General features: G+C 36.8%; 1 protein-coding gene across 1 annotated transcript in view; it reads left to right on the forward strand.

Moving 5' to 3' along the window:
- Positions 1–14,560, forward strand: part of SRBD1 (S1 RNA binding domain 1) — a 236,477-nt gene that overhangs the window by 112,593 nt on the left and 109,324 nt on the right. The window contains exon 15 of the mRNA XM_006159897.3: positions 8,716–8,807. Coding sequence (XP_006159959.1) covers positions 8,716–8,807 — 92 coding nt within the window. The remainder of the gene's footprint in view (positions 1–8,715; positions 8,808–14,560) is intronic.

Below are 14,560 nucleotides of genomic sequence, written 5' to 3' on the forward strand. Positions count from 1 at the left end.
TGCACCCAAAATCCCTAGAGGAGAATGAAGAGGAAGGGATTATGGCGTGGCCATCCTGGGGGGGAATGAATTCTCATTTTCTGTCTCTCTGGTGAACACATGCATCCTTTAGCAAAAATCAGTCTCTCAAAAGAAACAAAAAGTAAACATAAATGAATAATTCAGCATTTCTAGTCTTAGGAATTGACCCAAGAAAAAAGAAATGTATGTCCCCACAAAGGCTTGCACAGGGATGTATATAGCAACATTATTTGAAGTATCAGAACACTGGGAGCAACCCAAATGTTCATTTAGTGATGAATGTGTAAACAAAATGTAGTATGTTCCTAACAGTGGAGTACTATTCAGCAATTAAAAGGAAGCACTGATACTACAACATGGATGAATCTCAAAAACATTATTCTAAGTGAATAAGCAACAAAAGACCACTTATATGATTGCACTTACATGAAATGCCCAGAAAAGGACACTTATATACAGAGACAGAAAGTAGATTAATGGGCACATGGGAGTGGAGGTGGGAATAAAGTGGACTACCTGTGGGCTTAAAGGACCCTTCTGAGGTGGAAATATTCTGAAATTGAAGTTTGGTGATAATTATACAACATTTACTTAAAGTCATTGAATTACTTAAGATAGGTGAATTTTATGAAATATAAGTTACACTTAAATAAAACCTTAAAACAAAAAATAACCCATGACCAGTAGTATGAGCATTGTCAATGAACTTGTTAGAAATGTAAATTCTTGCCTCCAGTGAAGCGGAAACTCTGGGGATGGAGTTCATCAATCTGTTTCAGCGAACCCTCCAGCTGATTCTGCTGCAGACTCACTTTTCAGAATTACTGTTCTAGAATCGAGGAAAGTTTAATGGAAATGTGGATAATTTTTGGCATAGTTTATGTACCTTCAACCTACCCTGTTCCTGTAACTGCAGGGAAGGTTTGAATTATGGGGTGTTCTAGTGGAATTAAAGGAAATTACAGGGCAATGAGAGTAAAAATAAACTGGCTTTTCATGTTCTTGATATGTCTCCATGAGAAACTTTATGATTGTGATGTTTGTATACCACATATGTTTGTAAATTCCTGTGTTCTTTTAGGCTTGCTGTTAGTTAATGAACATAGCATAAACAGGTTCATTTGCCACAGTGACAGTGGAAGTTTAGATCCTTGAAAGGAATTATTTCTCCTAAATATTTACACAGTGTAATATAGCAGAGCCAGAAATGTGCAGTGATCCCAGAAAAAGCAAAGATCTGACTATAGATAAAGAAGTAAATGGAGCAGCCGGCTGAATTGAATGACTCATTCCCTCTCTCCATCTGTTCAGTGTACTTGCAAAAATTGTGATTAGAAAAAGAGCTGATCTAGGGTAGTGGTCTTATACATAGCGTGTGCTTTGAGGAATTTTTTCAGTATTAGCTCAGTGGCCAAAGAAATTCTAAGGGTTAGAGGTGCTTCAGAACAGGCCTTGGTGATCCCCAACTTGGAACTGCTGGTTTGTGAATGCGTTAGATGAGTTTCTGTGTTGAGTCTCCCATGTAGTCAAGGGAGATGATTTCGGCTAAGGAGTAAGTCCACCTCAGAAGGAAGCCGAGGTTGTGGGAGAAGCAATAAAATGAATGTAAGAGAGAAGGGAAAGGATTTGGAAGCGGAATGAAAAGTGATAAATGTATGCCATTTATTAGCAGAGTTCACTGAGATTGTTAACAGTGCTACTTAGAAAAGTAGCAAAAAATATAACACAAGACATTGTTATTTTCAAAACTTACTCTGCTGTGTATAAAAAGAACTGCTCTGTTTGTTACTGGCAAAGGATATCTCTGCTTCTGTTTCTTTTAAGCATTATCATTATTACTATTTACTTCACACCGCGTCTTTCTCTTTGCCCTCCTGTTTAAGCTGGAAAAATAAGTAACATAAGGGGGTAGAAAACAAATTCAAGTTCCAATGGGTACTTGCTAATTTGGCTCTACCTTTTTCTGTGATAGGAAAGTGTGTGTAGGTTTTCTTTTGTTTGTTCATTTTATCCAGTGTTGTACAGGGCACAGATGGAAAAGAAGCTGGAAGAATTCTACTTTGTTTTAAAATGTAGATAAGGTGGTAGGATCTTCCATCTGGGAGTATACTGAGATCTTCTGGTTTGTAGGATTTTAAAGTTCACCCAGGTTGTTATAGCTCCTCTGTGATAACTATCATTTTAGCGGTAACTACCATTTTTAGAGTAGTTCTCTTTGGAAATGCTCTTTTTTGAAAGACCTTAAACTTTTTGTTTGTTTTAAATGGTAACTGAAGAATTGCTTCTAGCTGATCTTCCACCAGATGGTGCTAGGGTTACACACCTCAAGGTACACTATTTCAGGGCCAATGAAGTAACAAGGTTGTGTATTTTCTGGCTTTCTCTTTTTCTTCTTTATTTTGTCCCTAGTGTTTTGATCACACATGCTATTTTTCTGGTATACAACTGTAGCACCTCACGTCTTTTATATAGTGTATGGTGAGCTATTTGTGCCTTGGTGAGCATAAGGATTACATGGGAGGTGGATTCAGGAAGCAAAGAACTAAGTAAAACTTACATAATAGGTACTTTCTTAGAAAATTTCTCATCGTGCACTTTCTTCTTATCTAGCCTGTGTGTAAAAACTGAAAACTAACTCTTGCCTTTTCTCGTTAGCTACCTGTCTTTGATATTATTGTAATAGTTTAACATGTTCAAGATCTTCTAGAATCAATGCTCAGAGATTATTACTAATCAATGATATGTTTACTGAAATTTCAGTTCAAAATAACTTTAAAATTTGATAAAATTTTTTAAATTGTTCGCCATTATTTGATATGAGATTGAGATTTCCTGATCAATTAATAATTGTGCTTAAATTTCTAAAACCTTTTCTGATTACAAGTAAATATTATATAATTAATGTAAATTTTAAAGAAGCAAGAATATAATTAAAATAATTCATATTTAAGTACTAAAATTTTACTTAAATGTTTTCCTTTGTGTATATGCATATATTTTTAAAATATCCTAATTATAACCACTTTTCTTTTTCTTTTTTTTTTGGAGAGGTTTTTCACTATAGGGCGCATGCACTCGCCAGACAGACAGAGACAGACATAGAGACAGAAAGCGAGAAATCACCCCCCAGGGGGGATGGTCATGCCGCAATCCCTTCTCCTCCATTCTCCCTCAGGATCTTGGGCACACACGCACACGTGCCCGGTGTGAGTTTTAAGCCACCAGGTCTGGGACGTGAACCGCGGTCGACTACGTGGGAGTCCAGCGACATAGCCATTACGCTAACTGCTGGTTCCCCTAATTATAACCACTTTTATAACCTGCTTTTTCATTTAATAACTTACAAATATTTTACATGAGATCAAAATATTTTACAAAAATATTTTTAAGTGACAATATTTGTAAATTTAATGAACCCTTTGATCATAGGCATTTTATTTTTCTGTTCCTTCGGTCATACTGTGCTATGATAAATCATACCATTTAATTTTTTGTGAATTTAAAAAATTCCTTTATATAAATTTCTAAAAATGTAATAGCTGGTTCAGAGAGAATGTACATTTTTGTGACTCTTAGTCTGATTTTCAAATTATTATCTATGAGTTCTATAGTCTAAATGTTTTTAACTGTATGTAAGTTTTCTTTCCTAGTATCCTCTTCATTAACAGATTATCTTAGTTTTAAAAGTGACTAGATATTACTCATTTGAGACTCCCTGAAATGATAATTCATCCTTAATTAAAGAAACTTAAAATTGCCTTGAAGTTTCTTAGAAATGAGCTATATCTATTAAGCATTTAATCCTAGAGCCCCTTCTATTTATAGTACTTTGGCTTTTGGCCTGGTCTCCTATCCCTAACATGCAAATAGTTCTTTGATTCCTCACAACAGGTTATCTCCTAGCATACCAAAAGATTCAGATCCTCTCTCGATATGAATGTTTCTCAGTATGAAATGTTTGGAAAACAGTTTTTAGATACATTTTTAAAAAAAATTAGTGAAATGAGGGACCAGCAGATGGCATTATAGTTATTTAATACATGGAAGTCCATCCTAATTACATTGTTGGACTCCCGTGTAGTCAACCATGGTTCAAAGTCCTAGACCTGGCGGCCTGAAACACGCTGGGCACGTGTGTGTGCCCAAAACCCCGAGAGGAGAATGGAGGATAAGGGACTGCTGCGTGTCCATCCACCCTTGGGGGTGATTTCTTGCTTTTGTCTCTGTGGTGAGCACATACTCCCTATAGCAAAAAGCTCTCAAAAAAAAAAAAAAAAAAAGCTGTGAGACCACAATCTTCTACAGGTGGGAATTTAGCACCCCATTTGTTTTGTTTTTTTTTTTTTTTTTTTCTTTTTGATAGGCAGAGAAAGGAAGAAGAGGAAGACACTAGATATTGATAAGGGTTGGAGAATTCTAGTATATTTTTGTAAAGAATTAAAAGCATCAGTCTGTATTAATTTGGGAAATAAATCTTTACCGATTAAATTCATTTTCTTTTAAGTAATAAATATCCCTACATTTAAGTTCTTCTGTTAACATAAGTATGTAATTTATTTCAAAATTTTAAAAATTGCTGTTTTCATATTTGGGAAAGGAAGGAGTTTCATATAGAAGCTACACATTATCTTGTAAATGAATATGAAAACTATTAGCCCAGTACTATTAAAAAAAAAGGCAAGCTTGTTTTCCATTCTTGTGAAAAGAATTCCACCATCCCCTCTACATTTGGTTTTTAAAAAATAACATTCTCTTATCATCAAAATGAATAGTCACTATAAGAAAATGCTTGCAAACCTAGTTTTAAAAGGTTTGTCAGCGTCCAGTCTGTCACTTCTACACTGTAGAAGTTTTGGTGTTTACTTTCTAGTTTCTTGCTTTTTAATATTTAAGCATGTGGTTTCTCAGAATTAAAAGATCCAAAAATGAGGCTGGCAGGTGGTGTGGTGGTTAAGGGTGCTGGACTCCCACATAGTCGACCGTGGTTCAAGTCCTGGACCTGGCGGCTTGCTTTCTCACTTTCTCTCTCTCTGTCCCTCTCTGGTCAAATTAAAATCAAGTAAGTAAGTAAATAAATAAAATTAAATAAAATAATGCTTTTTAAAAAGCCTAAAATAGTATTTAATTAAATAAAATGTTTTTAAAATTACCAACCAATTCTAAGGAATTAACATCTTACATATAGATCTGGCAAAAATGTAAATCCAATAGTAGCTTCTGAAATGTACTTTTATAATATTTAAAACTCAAGATATCATTGTATTCATTTAGGTGTTTATCTAAAACATAACAATTTGAAGGGCCTTCAGAGTACCATAATCTTGAAACATTAGCTCAGTTACAATTATATCAGTTAAAATCCTGCAAAATAAAAGATTTTGTTCAGAGTCTTGTCTACTTTATAGCAAAACACGTAAGGTAATCACCCTGCTGAATCTGGAGCCTAGATTTTGACAGAAAGTTGTTTTCTGAAATACAATACTTATTAAATCACTAGATATAGGACTTTTGTACAGAGTTCATTTTTGCTTTCTTCAAAATGTATTAGATATAATTAGAATAATTTCCCAATAGGTCATCGAGAAACCTCCTATTCAACAGAAAGTACCTTATAAATCTAGCATACTTTGTGCTGAATGTCTGTTCTTGAACTCTAAATAGAAATGAAGAAAGGGGGATGGGTATATTATAGCTTTTGTTCATTGCAACTTCTCCTGGAAAAAATCATCACCACTCCCAGTTTGATTTGTTTCATTTAATTCTTGCCACATATACTTCTTAAGTCCTTCTGTGTTTTGTATTGAAGTAATCAGTGTTGAGGTTTTTCTGTTCATTTAGATTATTTAAGCTTTCTGATCTATGCTTAGTACTGAACTGTTTATTGGACCCATGCTGCTCAATAACTAAAGCATATGAAATTTACTACATTTTGTATTGATTTAATATTAATGTTAATCTAAAATCTTTGGGTGCAATGTGTCACATCTGTTTTGTATTCCTCTGTTTAAAAGAAGTGGCAGTGTGGTATTTGGAGGAATATTTATTATCTGAGTGTTTTTCTTTGCAACAGTTTTTCTCAACCTATTGAGAATTATAACCTCCAAGAGACAGTGAATCACACAGCAAATTCTCAGGTACCCAACCACTAAAGGCCACAGTAAATTAGAATCTTTATTTCCTCTTTAAGTTATCTTTGCTGAAATAGTTGTAACTTCAGAGGCTTCTGGAAATGAGAAAAAGTTGTGGTTAGATTTTTAAAAAATACTCTTTTCTCTTAAAAGTAGGTTCAGCCTTCATACCATGGATACTGTGATTTTCTTAGAAAAGACTTGGTTAAATTAAATGTTAATTTATGTTTGAAATTTAATTTTTAATAACTGGTAACTAAATGTTCTTATCCCTTGGTAGTGTTTCATAACCTTTTTGAGAGTCATGGATTTCTTTAAGTAATCAATGAAAACTGTAATCCCTCTTCCTAGGGGGAAAAAAAAGTACATGAACACAAACAGTTTGCATAGAGTTTTAATTAATCCTGCCTCTCCCTGCCCAGTAGTCAAAGGGCCCCAGGTTAGGAAATAGTTCTATAATGGAACTTAAAAATTACTTCTAGTATATTGACTTTAATATCATATTATTGTACTACACTGAGACTTTTCTTCATTTCAAGCTTTGTTTAACATTACATTTTCTCCTTGGTTGCTATAGTTTAGAAGATAAACATAACTTATTTTGTAGAAAAGCACAATTTTCTTTTAATTTTAAAGTTGTTCTCTGAATCTACAGAACATATTAATGTATATATGCTTTTGATTTGCCTTAGGTACTTGAAACAAAATTCTCTTTGCTTTTGATCAAAGATGAAGCCAGTGAAGAAAAATATGGGTTCTTATGGATCTGTTGTTTAAGAAAACAGTTCTTCTTAGAAAAGATGCTTGATGTTAAAATTTGGATTCTCATTTTAATGAGAGGTGGTGAAACTATTTAGTAGTTTACCTGGTTTTGCTAGTTAAGAACTCAGACTTGGGAATCAAGCAAATTAGTGTCCAATCAAACTCGATCACTTACCAGGTATATGACATTGGGTATCTTACTTGCTATAAAATAGAACTTACTTTATTAAATGAGATAATATCTATAAGGTACTTCATTTTGTGCTTTGCACATAATAAACACTCAGTTGCCTCTTGCTGTAACATAGTAATGGTGTTGATGAGAGACAGGATGAGCAGTCTTGCTTTTCAATTGTAGTGTTCATTTACTCTCTTACAAAATGTAGGATAGTAGATCTTGGTTGCAAAAAGGTAAGTCTTCATGTTGCCCAGAGTAATTTTTTCAAGTCTTGATTGTTTATAATTGTCATCCAAATTCAATCAAGAATACTTCAAAAACAGGGCATAGCAAACTAACTTTTCCACACCTTATTTCTCATTGTTGAGTTTTCACAGTGGGGCAACATGTTCAAATTATCCACCAACCTTGTCTTACATATTTGTAATAACTATTGAGATGAGACAGGAAAAGATTTCCAAGACTGAACTAAAATTTGAACACTAGCATGTTTGCTTTTGAATCTTGATACCTAGTTGGGTAGATGGCATAGAGCATAGTTGTGAACACTTAGATGATGCTTCCTTGCTTTTTATGTTATAAGAGGAGAACTTTGATTTTCAGATGTTTGATAAGCTATACAAATGTCAATGACCATACAAATGTCAGTATAAGAGTGTTCCCATTGTGTTTTTTAAAGTATTTGGAGTCTAAAAAAGAAAGGAAAAGGATAATTTGTCTGATATTTTGTAAATAAGTGAAATGAATGGGTTAATACCCAAAGTAAAAGGCTTCAAGTTTACTAAAGGCTAACTTCAGACTCTCCTGAAAAGAAATGGGATGACATCCTGACTAATCTTATTCACATTGTGATTGTTACTTATTACCAGGTAATAACAATTGTAGTGTTTATGGTATTTTTTTTAGAGGTTTTTGTCACAGGGCACCTGCGCTCACTTGAGAGACAGAGACAGTGAGAGGGAAAGTGAGAAATCAGCTCCCAAGAAGAGGTGGCCATGCTGTAATGCCTTCTCCCAGGATCTTGGTACATACAACACGTGCCTGGCATGATTTTCACCTTACTGGGTCCAAGGCTCAAACTACGATCAGCCATGTGGGAGTCCAGCTTCATCGCCACTACACCATCTGCGGGCGCATGGCGATATTTTTTGCGTGCCCACATATGCATATATTCACATATTTATCTGTATGCTTCTGAGATACTTTAGAATGATTAATTTAGATGGAAGCAATAAAGGGTGGTCAGTAACAGGTTATAAACTAAGAGAGGGAAACTGAGTATATGCTGAAAAATTTGAAGTTGGCATTATGGGAGAGTATTTATTGTGTTCATCTTGTGTTCATCTATAAACCATCTCTTGTTACCAGTCACAGAGAAAACAACTGAATCAATTCATCATGGAGTTAAGCCTGTATATTTCCTCTGTGAATAAACAAACATTGCTTACTCTATTTGTATTAATGAAACAGTAGATGCTATAGATTTCACTGGTATATGAAGAGAACATTTTACCTTGCCTTTTTTTTTTTTTTTTTTTTTTGTATAATGCCCATTTTTTGTTCCCTTATTTTCTTTGACTAAGCAGCCAATTTGGAAAACGATATTCTCCTTTTCTTTCTTCTCAGTATCGTCAGTGAAGCAGGAGCATCAATATACAGTGTCAGCCCTGAGGCTAACAAAGAGATGCCAGGGCTGGACCCTAATTTGAGAAGTGCAGGTAAGAAACTTGAAGTCTTCACTGAAGCATGTGATTTTGATATTTTGTACTAGCATGTGCTGCATACTAAATATTTTTAATCATTCAAGCAAATTTAGAAGATATAACACATGCGTAAGAAGTAGCATATTAGAAAGTGACTAGACTAGTAATTGGAATTTCAGAAAAGAAAATGAAGATTAATGCGCTAATTTAAAAGAATACTGCATAGAATTCTAGAGGACAATAAGAAATTAACCCAAGGGACCAGCAGATGGTGTAGCAATTACATTGCTGGACAGCGTTGACCACAGTTTGAGTCACAGACCTGGTGGCTTGAAAATCACACCAGGTACATGTGCATGTGTGCCCAAGTTTCCAGGAGGAGAATGGAGGAGAAGGGATTGTGGTGTGACCATCTCCCTGGGGAGTGATTTTTTTCTCTCACTGTCTGTCTGTCTCTCTAGCAAGTGCATGCGCCCTAAGGCAAGAGCCTTAAAAAGAAAAAAGAAAGAAAAAAAAAACAAAAAGACTACAGTAAAATAAAATACCAGAGACCCAGCCTCAGTGGCACATACTGTTAAATACTACTTCTTGGTAGGCTAAAGACACATGGGTGATCCAGAATGGATTCCTGGCCCACCCAAAAAAACTGTACAGGTACAGTGGTGCATACCTGTAGTCCAAGCTACTTGGAAGACTGAGGCAGGAGGATCATGACGTAGTGAGACCTTGTCTTTAAAATAAATGAATGAGGGGTGTGGTGGCACCTGCCCTATGGCAAAATGAATGAATGCCAGAGAGAGTTTAATGATAACAGAATAATCTGAGGTCTTTTATTACTATTACAAAATATCTTTGCAAAAAATAATATATTAGTATAAAAATATATGAACATACGCAAGCTTTCAGTTTATTGCTAAATATTTGTCAAATGACTACTCTCTTGTCAAGTGATAAAGATTATCATTTGTTAGTATATTGCTTAAAACAGCCTTTTTTCTTAGCCTTTGATAATAGTTCTATGTGATTGCTTTGATTTCTGTAATGTGGAATAATTAAAATTTTATATGTGAAGAAATAATACTCTGATACATCTAGCAAAAGCAGTATCACAGGCAAACTATAACTTCTGGTCAGAGCATTTTTCTGTGTAGATATTTAGACCACTTTGTAAATTGTGGACCATCTACTTATTTATTTTTCCTTAAATAGTCTCGTCAGATTTTATTGGCTGTTCATGAAATCTGTACCTGGAGATACATATTTTTTTTTTTCATTAATCTAAAGCTGAAAACTTCTTTCTTACAGCTGGAAGAGCTTATAGTTTCCCTTCAGTTGTCTATTTTATGACACTATCTCCTATCTAAAATGATTTCTCTCTTACTCATGGAGGAAAGAAACTTAAAACAATAATGCCAGAAGTTATGGTATTTGCTTATTTTCCCCTGCAATAAAAGCATTGTATGTAACAGGCATTTGAATTGAATACCTAAACTAGTAGGTAGGTGATCTTAAATTGTTTATTAGGAATTTCCGATTTTAAATAAGTGTTTGAGTATAACTTTTATTCTTTCACTCCCCTCCCAAATCTCATTAAAATGGTAGTAACATGATAGAATGAAGGCATAAACTCACTAGGACAAAAAGAATGGGAGAGGAGATAAGAGCAGCAAGTTCTGAAACTGGAAAGCATATAGTTGAGTACTAAGTGACCTATCTCATTTGAGAGTTGAATCTTAAGAGAGCATTATAGAAAACAGAGAACTAACCTGATAAGGATCATGGAAAACATTTAGGTTAAGGAAATGGTACCAGGTACCTTTGAAAGTATGTTGGAAGGGCTGAGGACAGGTCTTAAATAATAAGAATGTTTCAAAGTCTGTTTAAAAAGCAATGAGGAACCAGCAGTTAGCGTAATGGCTATGTCGCCTGACTCCAATGTAGTCGACCGTGGTTTGCGTCTCGGACACGGTGGCTTAAAACTCACGCTGGGCGTGTGTTTGTGCGTGCCCAAGATCCGGAGAGGAGAATGGAGGAGAAGGGATTGCAGCGTGACCATCCTCCCTGGGTGGTGATTTCTCACTTTCTGTCTCTATGTCTCTCTCTGTCTGTCTGGCGAGCGCACGCGCCCTATAGCAAAAACCTCTCCCAAAAAAAAGCAATGAGACCAAGTTAAACATAGAGTTACTATATGACCCAGCTAATAATTCCACTTGTGTAGGCATATTGCTCAGAAGAATTGAAAACAGCTACTCAAATACTCATACACAAATACAATAGTACTATTATCCACAACAGCCAAAAGTTGGAAACAACTCACATGTCCATTAGCAGATGGATGAATGAATAAACAAAATATGGTATATCCTATATGATGGAATATCATTCAGGCCATACAAAAGAATGAAGTACTGATATGTACTACAACAAAAATGTATGCTAAATAATGCAGTGGGGCATATATTGTATGAGTACATTTAAATAAAACGTGCTGATCAGGCAAATCTGGAGAGGCAGAAAGCTGATTGGTGGTTGTTGGGGACTGGGGAGAGACAGAAAGGAAGGGTGACTGCCTAAAAGATTTTAGGCTTTCTTTCTGGCATAATGAAAATATTCTGGAACTTAATAGAAGGATGTACAACATTGTAACTATACTAAATGGCACTGCTTTCTATACTTAAAAATGTTTAATTGTAAGTAATGTGAATTTCACTTCTGTAACATAATAACAATCATGCTTCCACACTGTTGAGTATGCTGGAGATTTAGTCTCTGAAAAGGTCTAATAATGGAAGATACAGTTGACAAATGAAAGTAGGGTTACTTAATGAAAAAGGAGGATATTAAGTAAATATTTACATGCTGTTGTAGAGACATTTGAGAATAAACCGTCCTTGCAGATTAGGGAGCTCTGGCCTACACATTAGACAACACCTAAGGAAACTGAGATCAGAGATTCCACAAAGACATGGTCAGAGCACACTATAGTAAAGCCCACAGTTGCCAAGTCTCACGTTTGAATATAGCACTTGCAGTCAGTTTTTTAATACCCTGCTCCTAGTGGACAGTGATAGGCACCTGTCATGTAAGGACAACGTACACTGTTAAAGACAGCTGTCAAAATACACCAGGCGGCCACCAGCTTCAGCTTCGCGGAGCCCTACACCCTGTAGGGGTCCCTGAAGGAGCTGGTTCTGCACTACCAGCACACCTCGCTGGTGCAGCACAACGACGCGCTCACGGTCACCCTGGCCCACCCCATGCGCACCCTGGCCCTGGCCTGCCACCTACCACCCTCTGAGTGCCCAGAACGTGGCATGGAGCAGAGCCATTCCTGGGCGGTCTACACTCGGAGCTATACCCCGAGTGGCGGGGCGGAGACACCCCAGCCACTTCCAAGGGCGACAGAATGGGGCCTCTGTCTTTCTGGCTCTCTCCCTCCCTCACTGAGTCGTTGTCTCTAAGTCTCTCTGTCTCTGTGTCGGGGTTCTGCCTCCCCTGCGCCCTCCTCCCTTTCCCCTGGCCAGCCCGAGACCCTCTATGGCCCTGTCCTCTGCAGACCCCACCCCAGGATCTCCCCACCCCCTGAAGTCCTCCCTGGCTGCATCTTGTCATGTTTACAGAGGCCCCTGGGTTGTGTGGCCTCAGTCTGGGCGCCCAGATTTTTAAGCCATAGACCTGGGGTCAGGGAAGGAAGGAACTTCCCTCAGCTTCTTCTGAGAATCTCCACTGGCCATGACACTCGGGGCCAGGCAGGACTGCCCCATGAACCCCAACTTCTCCCTTCCAAATCTTGAAGTGAAACTCACCTTTGGAGCAGCCTCACCGTGAAGCCCCGCCGCTGAGAAGTCCCCACTCCCCTACTCCCCCACCACACACAAAAGAAATAAAAATAATCTCATGAGCTGGGCCTAGCCTCCTCCCACTACCACACTCCCTCCCCCTGCCCACAGGAATAGAGGGTGCCAGGCCGGTGACACCGACATGCGACCTCACTGCCGAAAGACGGCACCAAACCTGATGCAGATTCAGGGCTTTTCCCAGATCATGCTGAGTTTCGATTTTATCCTGCCTCCACTGTAAAACCCTCTTTTCTCTCCTCTTTTGGGTAAGAGCCTGGTTTTCTAAGTGACCCTCCAACCCCACGCTGCTGGCCCACCTAGGCTGGGAGGCAGGTTTTGTATGGTACTATTGTTACTTATACCGATATAAAACAATGAACAATGAAAGAAAAAAAAAAACACATCAGTAGTGAGCAGTGGGGAGAAGCTACCTTGAAGAAATAGAGATGATGCAGACTGAAGAAAAATAAAGTTTAACATTATCAGAGAAGTAAAAATTATTTCATTTTTAGAGTATATATTATGTAAAGAAAAATTCACCTTTTCTAAGTATAACATTTATGAAGTTTGAAAACCTCAGTCACCACCATCACAGTTAATATTAGAATATTTTCAGACCAGCAGATGGCATAATCGTTATATTTCTGGACTCCCAGGTAGTTGATGGCAGTTCAAGTCCTGGACCTGGCAGTTTAAAACTCACTCCAGGTACATGTGTATGTGTGCCCAGTATCCCAAGAGAAGAATGGAGGAGAAGGGATTGCGGCGAGGCCATGCCCCTCGGGGGTGATTTCTTGCTTTCTGTCTCTATGTCTATGTGTGAGCACACACATACTATAGCAAAAATCTCTCTCAAAAAAAGAATATTTTTTCAGTTCAACAAACTTGTCAGCTTATTTTAAAATATTAGTATTATTAATTGGAGGATCAAGAGTATAATAAATTGTATCAAGACTATTAAAACCACATTTTAATTAACTTTATAGTGAAAAAAATTTAATTTGGAGTTGTTGAATGAGGAAGACATCATGAGGAAGTTTCACTTATTTTCCTGTTTCTGTTTAATAGCAAGGAGAAGAATAAAATGAGGGGAGTATTGGACTTTAAAAATAGAAATCTGTACTTGATATTCTTAGCTAACAGAATAAGACAAATATTAAAGAGAGCTGAAATTAGTACAGTGTTTTAGCAATACATTGATTTGCCCTAGAAGCTTTAGGATTCTAGGTATTACATGGAACTGAGGGGTAAACCCCATGGAACCTGTTATCCTTAGGATATAAAACATGAATGAGGAGAAGGGGTGCTTTTAATGTGCATGCAGTTTGTATAATGCACAGCTTACCCATATCAGGTAGTTCTGGTTGCTTACTTTCATCAGTGTGGGTTCCTTAATAATTGTCTTCCTTTATACATTGAGTTTCATTCCCATTTAGTAAATTACCATTTGTTAAAAACTAAAATCTCTATTTTTTGTCCTCTTTTCCTTGGTCTATCTAGTCTATTACAGTGCCGGACTCTGTCAGTTTCTGTGACCTATAATGTGACTTGCTTTAATTTTTTTTTTTAATTGTACTCCTTGTACATTTTTTTAAATTTTAAATAAACTTAGACCCATTTAATAGATGCTTTTTTTTTTAGAGTGAGAGAGAGATTTTTTGCTATAGAATGTGTGTGCTCGCTAGAGAGACAGAGACAGAAAGTAAGAAATCATTCCCCCAAGGGAGACAGCCATGCCACAGTCCCTTCTCCATTCTCCTCTCGAGATCTTGGGCATGCATGCTCATGCACCCAGCGTGAGTTCCAAGCCGCCAGGTCTAGAACTTGAACTGCGATCGCTATGTGGGAGTCCAGCAATGTAACCATTACACCATCTGCTGGTCCCTTTTTTTTTTTTTTTTTTTTTTTACAGTGTTTTTTAATTATAAG

The sequence above is a fragment of the Tupaia chinensis genome, unplaced genomic scaffold, assembly GCF_000334495.1.
Source record: "Tupaia chinensis unplaced genomic scaffold, TupChi_1.0 Scaffold000661_1, whole genome shotgun sequence".
Classification (NCBI taxonomy): Eukaryota; Metazoa; Chordata; class Mammalia; order Scandentia; family Tupaiidae; genus Tupaia; species Tupaia belangeri.